This window comes from Terrapene carolina, unplaced genomic scaffold (genome assembly GCF_002925995.2).
Source record: "Terrapene carolina triunguis isolate 2854851 unplaced genomic scaffold, T_m_triunguis-2.0 Scaffold96, whole genome shotgun sequence".
Lineage (NCBI taxonomy): Eukaryota > Metazoa > Chordata > Testudines > Emydidae > Terrapene > Terrapene triunguis.
Window position 1 is genome coordinate 22,242,807 of NW_020664447.1, and position 10,547 is coordinate 22,253,353.

Consider the following 10,547-nt stretch of genomic DNA (forward strand, 5'->3'; position numbering starts at 1 on the left):
ATTCACAAATTTCAGAGAGGTAGCTGTGTTAGTCTGTATCAGCAAAAACAACGAGGAGTCCTTGTGGCACCTTAGAGACTAACAAATGTATTTGGGCATAAGCTTTCATGGGCTAGAACCCACTTCATCAGATGCATGAAGTGGAAAATACAGGAGCCGGTATAAATACATGAAAAGATGTGAATTGCCTTACCAAGTGTGACAATTCAATTGACAGCAGGATACCAAGGGAGGAAAAATAACTTTTGAAGTGGTTATGAGAGTGGCCCATTTCAGACAGTTGACAAGGTGTGAGTAACAGTAGGAGAAATTAGTATTAGGGAAATTAGGTTTAGGTTTTGTAATGACCCAACCACTCCCAGTCTTTATTCAGGCCTAATCTGATGGTGTCCAGTTGCAAATTAATTCCAGTTCTGCAGTTTCATATTGGAGTCTGGTTTTGAAGTATTTTTATTGAAGAATTGCCACTTTTAGGTCTGTTTTTAAGTGACCAGGGAGATTGAAGTGTTCTCCTACTGGTTTTTGAATGTATTGATTCCTGATGTCAGATTTGTGTCCATTTATTCTTTTGCGTAGAGACTGTCTGGTTTGGCCAATGTACATGGCAGAGGGGCATTGCTGGCACATGATGGCATATATCACATTGGTAGATGTGCAGGTGAACGAGTCCCTGATGGTGTGGCTGATGTGGTTAGGTCCTATGATGGTGTCCCTTGAATAGATATGTGGACAGAGTTGGCACTGGGGTTTGTTGCAGGGTTTGGTTCCTGGGTTGGTGTTTTTGTTGTGGTGTGTAGTTGCTGGTGAGTATTTGCTTCAGGTTGGGGGGCTGTCTGTAAGTGAGGACTGGCCTGTCCCCCAGGCTCTGTGAGAGTGAGGGATCGTCCTTCAGGATAGGTTGTAGATCCCTGATGATGCGCTGGAGAGGTTTTAGTTGGGGGCTGTAGGTGACGGCTAGTGGCATTCTGTTATTTTCTTTGTTGGGCCTGTCTTATAGTAGGTGACTTCTGGGTATCCTTCTGGCTCTGTCAATTTGTTTCTTCACTTCACCAGGTGGGTATTGTAGTTTTAAGAACGCTTGATAGAGATCCTGTAGGTGTTTGTCTCTGTCTGAGGGATCAGAGCAAATGCGGTTGTATCTTAGAGCTTGGCTGTAGACAATGGATCGTGTGATGTGGTCTGGATGAAAGCTGGAGGCATGTAGGTAAGAATAGCGGTCAGTAGGTTTTCGGTATAGGGTGGTGTTTATGTAACCATCGCTTATTAGCACTGTAGTGTCCAGGAAGTGGACCTCTTGTGTGGACTGGTCCAGGCTGAGGTTGATGGTGGGGTTGAAATCCTGGTGGAATTCCTCAAGGGCCTCTTTCCCATGGGTCCAGATTATGAAGATGTCATCAGTGTAGCGCAAGTAGAGTAGGAGTGTAAGGGGACGAGAGCTGAGGAAGCGATGTTCTAAATCAGCCATAAAAATGTTGGCATATTGTGGGTACCCATAGCAGTCCCGCTGACTTGAAGGCATAAATTGTCTCCAAATCTGAAATAGTTGTGGGCGAGGACAAAGTCACAAAGTTCAGCTACCAGGTTTGCCGTGATGGTATCGGGGATGCTATTCCTGATGGCTTGTAGTCCATCTTTGTGTGGAATGTTCGTGTAGAGAGCTTCTACATCCATAGTGGCTAGGATGGTGTTTTCTGGAAGATCACCAAAGGATTGTAGTTTCCTTAGGAAGTCAGTGGTGTCTTAAAGATAGTTGGGCGTGCTGGTAGCGTAGGGCCTGAGGAGAGAGTCTACATAGCCACATAATCCTGCGATCAGGGTGCCAATGCCTGAGATGATGGGGCATCCAGGATTCCCAGGTTTATGGATTTTGGGTAGCATTCACAAAAGACTTTCCTGCCCCTCATTCATGTGTAGTGCAACATGCAATCCCTTACTGAGAGTTCTTGTAAACTTGTTTTATAAATAGTGTTTTCCTATTTGGTATTGTTATGGTAGTTTATTTCTAAATTTCATTTTGTGAGCCATTTAATGGCTTAACTGTTATCACTTCTCAGAGAGAAATTCTGTCTCAGAAGTACTTTCTAAAAAAACAGAAATACTTAATAATCCAAGAGGACTGGCTGGTGCAAAGAACTAATGACAAAATATGTGTTTATCCTTTAGGTCACTGGTTGAAATCTAGCTGGTCACTCGTGGCTAAACAAGACAGTTTGGTAGCATGTGTGAAATGAGTTGATGATTCTCAGAGAGACATGGTGAGTGAAGTAACATCTTTTATTGGTCCAACTTCTGTTGGTGAAAGAGACAAACTTTTGAGCTACTCAGAGCTCTTCTTCAGGTCTAGGAAGAGAAGAAGAGTTCTGTGTAGCTTGAAAGCTTCTCTCTTTTAGCCACAAGTTGGACCAATAAAAGGTTACCTCACCCACCTTGTCTGTCTAATATCCTGGGACCAACATGGCTACAACACTGCAAATTAATGAGTTGGATTCATTTTCTAGTGGGCAGGTGACTCCATCACCAAAAAGAAATCACCATATCTGGCCCTAATTGGCCAGATTTATAAGAATTTTTAGAATTTAGAGACTGTTTGACCAATTAAACATGTTAGACCAACCAGTCCATCTCTATATGGCTAATGTAATATTATTTCCTACAGTTTGTCTTAGTGCGTTGTCCAGTATAATTCCAAATTCCAAGCCATGGGGCTTGCACCACTTCCTTAGAGACTATTTCACAGGCAAATAGATCTTGCTATCAGGAAGTTTTTCCTGATATATAGGCTATATTTTCCTTTTCTAAATGTAATATCATTATCCCTTATTCTGATATCCCTGTGTACTATAATAAATAATTCTTCCCCATCTTTAGTGTTTACACATACCAAATTTTTATAGACTGTTAAGTTTCTGTTCCTCATCCTCCCCAGTTATCACAAGCCAATTGTAGACATATTTAGCTCTTTTAATCTTCCCTCAGAAATGAATCCTTCCAGCCCTCTCAGCATTTTGTTACTTTTCCTCAAACTTCCCTCTAATTTGTCTTATCTTTATGATGAACTGAACTTGGTATTCCTGGAGTGGTCATACCAACCTCTCCTGGAGTGGGACTATTATCTGCCAGCTCCATGATTTGATGCCTTCATCCATGTAGCTTGGAATTATATTTGGCCTTTTTGCAGCCGTTTCTCATTGCAATCTCATTTTAGATCTGTTGGTCACTCTTACCCTGAAGTCTTTCAGTAGTGCTGCTGCCACGATTTCTTCCTCCCATTGAGCAACTGCATTTGACATTGTTTTTCTGCACATGTATTAGTTTGCTTTATCCTAAATCAAATATCGTGTTGTTTTCTACTCACATTTCTGATATTTCAAGTTCCTTTTGCATTATTTCTCTGTCATCACTGTTGTTTGCCACTACGTCCAATTTAGTACCCTGTATGAATTTCGTTAAATAAAACCAGTCCATAAACTGATCCAGAAATGCCCCCTTAGAAACCTCCCCCAACTCTATACGTTGCTGGTTATAATTGCCCATTGCTCATGGCCAGTATTCAGTCCACTCGGCAAAGATTTTGTCCGAGCAATTTTAAAATTCAGTGCAAAATTCTGTACAAAAATCCACATAGATTACATCCATATACTCCCCTCATCCACAAATCTATCCAAAAAAAACGAATCACACTTGTTTGGCAAGTTTTCTTCTTTATGGAAGAGATTTTCAAAGGCATAAGGGCAGTTAGTTACTATGGCAGTTAGGTGCCTAATTCCCATTTGTGCCATTGAAAATCTCCCGCATATCTCCTTATAGTCCCACTAGAAAGACTGAAGATTGGATGGTCATAGAGACTGAATCACCCTCTTACCTCTGTGGCTAGCTAATTCAACAACGTCAAGGTCAGAGTTATGGTACAATGGCAGCAGAGCATGAGGAAATTTGAACAGCCCCTGTACCTGTTCTGTGCATAGTGAACTTTATATATAGCACTTTCCCACATAAATAGCTAAGACCTTTATAAAAATGGGTGTTATCATTCCCATTTTAGCACTAAGGAGCATTATTACTCTTCATTACTCATATGCCACAAGCATCCACAATATGCTAGGCATTGTCAACAGACACACAAAGATTCAATTCTTGCACTCAGAGAGTGGTGATCTGACATATAAAGATTTAGGGAAAAGGATACAATCAAAATATACACCATTATTTATTTATATACATATTTATATAAAATATGGAATATCAGCTATTCCTTATTTCCCTTCAATCTGTCCTTTTTTTGTTTATTACAGTTTGTAACATACAAAGTCCGTTACCTTGGACACCTTTTCACAAAATGGAGATAATTAAGTTAAAATTCAGAAGCTAATCCTCCACAAAACTCCACTCCGACACAAAAAGCTTTGTATCATTATCACTTATTGGTGGATTTGTTCTCTGAGGACTTTTATAGAAACCTGGTGTCCTGAGGAGTGATTTGAAGGTGTTATGGATCATTTAAGGAAAGGGAGGTGAAGTGCCTTGCCCAAGGCCTCTCAGCAGAGAGGAAGAGAACTCAGGCCTCTGCCCTAAACATTAGATCATCCTGCCTTACCTAGGATGGTCTTCAAGTGACTTTATTTACATTTTATGTTTTTTAACCAGAAAAGCCTTTCAGCTTATTTCTCATGACTTTTGCAGTTAAAGTAAATGTCTGGACCTTTTTCTTACAAATAAATCCCACATATATTGTTATCAGAACACTTTTATAAAGGGAGCAATGTAGTTTGAATGTTTTTTTTCCCCATCAATTTAACTAAACCTAAATATTACTTCTGATGAAACCGTGGGAAACCCATCATTTGTTTTGTTGCCTACAGCAAGGAAAAAGTATACAGACTGGATTCCCTCCACTTATATTCTTGAGATCTTAGTGCAGGTCTGAGCCCATCTCTCTCTGATTTTTCAGAAAAAAGCAACTGTTTCCAAAATTACAATCAGAGGGCGATAGGCTCAGACCTGCGCTAGGATTTTGAGAATATGGATGAAGGCACTGCAGTCTGTATACATTTTTCCTTTCTGAAGGTGACAAAGCAAATTAATGTATATAAAGATACAACTTATTAAAACAATTAAGATAAAGAATAAAAGCAATACTTAGAAGAGGGTGATAGAGGTAGGGAGGGAAGGAAGTTGGTAGAGAAGAGGTGTTGGGAGCATGCATTGAATAGGATCATTCAGATACTTCCAGGACAGCATCTCACATCGCTGAAAGTTTTTTCCTGGGTATTTCTGTTACCATATTCAATTCTTCCCATGGTGACCAAGCTTACAATGTGTACGCTCCAGTCTTCAGTTGTTGGTCGCTGTTTGGCTTTTCACTTTTTGTAGCGCTAGTCTTTTAATAATTATTAGTACTCTGCTAAGGCAAAGTTTTTCAGACTTATTTAGCTTCCAATGAACATCCATTAGGTTTAAAATTACTTGTTTAGTTTGCAACACAGTTTTGATAGGAACTAATTAATTCTGCAATTAAGTTCTGCCCAAAACATATGGACATAGGAGCATTCCCAAAACATATGGGTTAAGTTAGCAGCTGCTGAACCACAGAGCCAACATTTTTCTGACTTAATCCCGCTATGACTCAGCTCCCCATCTATAAAAAGCGGATAATATCCCCCTCCTCATCTCCCAGGGGTGTTGAGGATGGATTAATGTTTGCAAAGCGCTCAGATACTATTGTGATGAACGCCATAGACAAGCCCATTTGAAAACTAATAATTCTGCCTTTAGAGCAGGGTATGGATAGTGTGCAGCAAATAAGGCCATGGGCAACACGCTGAATAATGAGGAGAAAACAAAATATTGAATAGCTGCTCATTCAAGTGAGCCCTCACCATCCAGTATACTGAATGAAATAGGGCTATGGGGAAAACATAGTATGTGATCATGTAATTAAAGACTGTATAGCAGGGGTCGGCAACGTTCGGCACGCGGCTCGCCAGAGTAAGCACCCTGGCGGGCCGGGCCAGTTTTATTTACCTGCTGATGCGGCAGGTTTGGCCGATTGCGGCCCCCACTGGCCGCGGTTCGCCGTCCCGGGCCAATGGGGGCGGCGAGAAGCGGCGCGGGCGAGCGATGTGCTGGCCACGGCTTCTCGCCGCCCCCATTGGCCCGGGATGGCAAACCGCGGCCAGTGGGGGCCGCGATCGGCTAAACCTGCCACGTCAGCAGGTAAATAAAACTGGCCTGGCCCGCCAGGGTGCTTACCCTGGCGAGCCGCGTGCCGAACGTTGCCGACCCCTGCTGTATAGTAATGTGTATGCAGAAGGGGGCTAAATTAAGGCATTTTCTAACTTTTGAGTGCTTGTCAGTGCAATGTTAATATTCTTTTAGTGTATTTTTTGTGTGTACTTCCCTAGGTTTTTAAGAAAGCAAACTAGAAAAAAACCCAACACATTTAATTATCTGGGCTCATATTGACACACACGGTTCATCAGCAGGTTTCGATCTCTCACACAGACCTCTGCTGCTGAACTAACAGAGTAACTGGTAGAAGTAGTAGGTGGACCAGCCCTACAGGGGGATGGGACACTTTGCCAGTGGGTTTCCCAGATATTTGCTTACAGCAGAAGAATGGTGAGACTCCGGAATCGTGTGTTCCATTCCAGGCTCTGGAGGAGGGTGTGCTCTAGTGGGTACAGACTCTTCTGCCTGTTTTGCCTACACTTGATCCCTTCTGCTCTATCCTCTCCAATCTGCCCCTGTTCCAGGCCTGTCTTATCCACATCCCTGGGTCCTCATCCCAGTTCTACTCTCCTTGCCTATCCAGCCCCAATCTCTCCTCAGGATTCTCATCCAAGTCTCATTCTCTTTGTCTGTCCAGTCCTAGTCTCCACATCCAGGCTCTCTGTCAGAGTCTCAATCTTTTTTTTGAATGTTAGCTAGTGCCAGTTACCCCTTTCCAGCTCCTCATCCAATCTCTCTGGCTACCAGTCCTAGTCTTCTTCCCCACGCACCTCATCCAAAATGTCTCACCCCTCACATCTTACACAACTGCAGCAACTAATTGTTTTCAATGTCGTATTTAAATGACAAAACTATCTGCCTCAAATATTTGGGTAGACCAAAAAGCATATAGGGAATTTTACTAATGTTGTGCGATACTCAGTGTGTGCTGTCTTACTCAGATACAAGGTGATGAAATAACTTGGTCTGGGATTTTATTTTCTATCTTCACTTTCTTAGGCTCTCGCAAAGAAAGCAAGAGATGGAAAACTGTTACCTGAAGAATACCAAGGAGGATCTTTTAGGTAATTTTCTTTACCAATTTAATAGATACAATGTGAGCTTAGAACTACGACTGTCTCTCAGATATTCAGATGTGCATTAACACATCATCTTATAAAATCGACCGATGTATCTGTGAAAGCAAATTAAGTGATTTTGAAAAGAGATGCAGCAATTTACACTGGCAAATTAGAGAGGATAATCTAGGCCTGAGATTCCTATATCAAAAGAAGAACTCTCACAATTTTCAGACAGGTTCAACTTGATACAGCCAAGTCTGTTGAGAGTCGAAAATAGGGAGAAAAAGGGTTTTGGCTTTTATTTTGCATGTATTTCCATCTGCAGGAGATTGTTTATTATATTTAGTAGTTAGGAAAACATAGAGTCTAATATTTACTTTATAATGTAAAAAAATAAAAATACCTTTCTATTGTAAAGACACTCTCGCCTCATTTAACCCAGCCTTGCAGAAAAAGGTCTCCAGCCAAACAAAAGCTGCTCCATAGCTGGGAAATAACCCTCCTTAGTCCACTCTGATCTTTGAGATGTAAACTTCAAAACTTAAATGGGACAATTTACATGTATTTAGCAGTCCCACCCCCCTTTTTTTAATGTACGAGAAGTGAAATAGTTTGTGCTAAATAAAATGTTAATATTTAAATGCAAGGCAATACAGAAGTTAAGTTTCTAACAAATTTTCTATTGGCTTCTTTGGACATATGCTGATTCAGTTTTTTGTGGTTCAACGTGTATCTTAATATATTACATTTATGAGAAACGGAACACTGTTAAACAGAGTGTGGCTAACGTTGCTGTGGAAACCTGAACTTCATGACTTTTTTAAGTGATTAAGTGTGATACATTTTTTTAACTGTGCAGAATTATGGTATTAACACAAATCTTTGCATTTACAATGGATAATTGGTGACTATAAAAATGTCCTGGGATACACTAGTAATTAAGCTCTTTTACAGAGAGAGATTTGTTAGTATGGGTAGTGTAATTGGACTACACCAGCCTTGAGCACAGAACTATTTATTTTGCATGGTGTTTTCAGGCTGAAGCAGTTGTCAAAAGAAAATATCTCCTAGATGATCATAAGCATTTTGGCAGAAAAAGCTAATGGGAATCCAGCAGTGCAGGGATGGATGTCCTCATTAACAGAAATGGCTTTAGCGAGGGGAGAAGAAAAAAACCACCCCCACACAGGTTTCAAAAGAAGGATGATAAATTGAAAAATAAATGGAGGTATTGGGCTAGATCCTTCCTGTAGCTAGTCATAAAGGGGTAACTCCATCCTGGGGTGGTATAGAGTCACCATAATGGCTTGTATGCCACCTCCAGTGAGTGACATAGGGGCATGCCCTTGGGAAACAGAGTAGGGCTGGGGATTACCTGTGTCCCAGTGATACCCAACTGCTGTACTGGTACATTGGTGTTATCAGTAACCTTTGTAAATTGAAGCACCCCTCAGTTATATCTGGGGGCCAATCTGGCACACAACTGGCCCAGGATCAGGTGAATGCAAAGGTGGCTTAAAGCTTGCACACTCCTCAGCAGTTGTGTGTACTCATCATCTGAAGACAAGGTTTAGGACCTATAGATTCTATATATGGGCATTGAGGCACAATAGCTAGTCCCCCTCCTCCCTGCCCTCTGCCTCTTTCATCTTTGCTCTCTTTTCGTTATCATACTTTTGTGAAATATTAGACTGTAGGTATTTTGTGAATCATTAGAACTGAGCTATGGTACAGGAGCTGAATTCAAATACTAGATATAGTTTTGCATCATATCTTTTATGCACTTCCCTGCATCAGGCAATACCTTACCTTAGATAGGATTCATTCATAGGAGACAGCAGGCAGAGATTTGACTGCTGCCATCCCATTGGGTTTATTCCAGGGTGAGGGTCTCTATACATTGAAATCAGACTCCCATTGTTAGAGGCTGCAGTTGTGATGTGCTGAATGGGCCTTTTCAAAGATGCCTGGAACTACGCCTCCTGTTCAGCCCATACCACTCATTTTCTGGGCAGCGCTTATCTGCCTGGAGGAAGATGAGGCTGCCCCTGCAAATTCCCTTAGTAGTGACTTTTCCACAGCTGGGTGTATCTTGGTTGTGTGACAATGCAGTGATAGCTTCTTATAACATGTAAAATATGTACATAAACTTTTCCCCCTTCCTTTAGCATTTCCAATCTGGGCATGTTTGGCATCAGTGGCTTCATTGCCGTCATAAACCCTCCTCAAGCCTGCATCCTAGCTGTGGGACGAGCTCGACCCGAACTGAAGATTGTGGAAGATGAAGAAGGGAACGAGAAACTTCTGCAGCATCAGCTTATGACAGTGACACTGTCAAGTGACAGTCGGATGGTGGATGACAAACTGGCTTCAGTGTTTCTGGAGACCTTGAAAGCAAACCTAGAGAATCCGATACGACTTGCCTTATGTTAAACTGATCAGGGATTGGCTCCTGCTTTGGCAAAATACGGAACAAGGTTACAAACTGTTCCCCTCTCCTCCCCCCACTGCCCCAGAGAAATAATGAATACTAAGCATGAGGGGGACAATTAAAATATTTAATTTATTTGAATTAACTTGAAAGACTCTTCAGATCCGGCTTTGTGACCATTTCCAGCTCTCAAGTTTTATACTGTAAAACTGAAACACTTTAAAGAAATATTAAAATAGAGTTAATGCATTAAAGTTCTTTCACTGCTTAATAGCAACTGCACCAAATTTAAACATATACATTACTGTTTAATTAGAGAGAGAAGTTTAGAAAACCTTGGGAAATTTGAGTGAGAAACATGAAATGAAAAAGGGAATGAGACAATGCTTTGTTTAAGGACTAACCAACTAGCTTTCACAGTGAGGAAAGCAAATGGCATGACTGAGCAAGATGGCCCTATAAATCCCAATCATCATTAAGAGAATCAAACCAGCTAAGTGTTAAAGCAATATATTTTAGCTATTTAATATGTGAAGAGGGTTCCAGCTAAAATCTTCTGTTAGAGTTGGGTGATATATAGAGTGACCAGATAAGTAGTATAAAATATCGGGACGGGGGCGGGGAAAAAAAAAAAGGGGGGGGGGGGAGCGAAAAAAAAAAAAAGTTTTAAAGGGGCCTGGGGCATTAGCAGGCCTTGGCCCCGCGCGCTGCCCTCCCAGCGGAGCCTCCCGCCCCCCGGCCCGCCACGGGCATATGCGGGGCGCGGTGGGTCCGGGCGGGGGCAGCGCGGAGCAGGCAGGAGCCGGGTGGGCGGCAGGGGACGAATC

At 41.7% G+C, this 10,547-nt stretch overlaps 1 protein-coding gene across 2 annotated transcripts in view; it reads left to right on the top strand.

The window, feature by feature from the left end:
* The window catches only part of PDHX (pyruvate dehydrogenase complex component X), a 107,829-nt gene extending 97,501 nt beyond the window's left edge, over positions 1-10,328 (top strand). For both annotated transcript variants that reach the window (XM_026651487.2, XM_026651488.2), the window contains 2 exons: positions 7,228-7,292; positions 9,458-10,328. In XM_026651487.2, coding sequence (XP_026507272.1) covers positions 7,228-7,292; positions 9,458-9,722 — 330 coding nt within the window. In that variant the 3' untranslated portion in view covers positions 9,723-10,328. The remainder of the gene's footprint in view (positions 1-7,227; positions 7,293-9,457) is intronic.
* Positions 10,329-10,547: the final 219 nt, after the last annotated feature.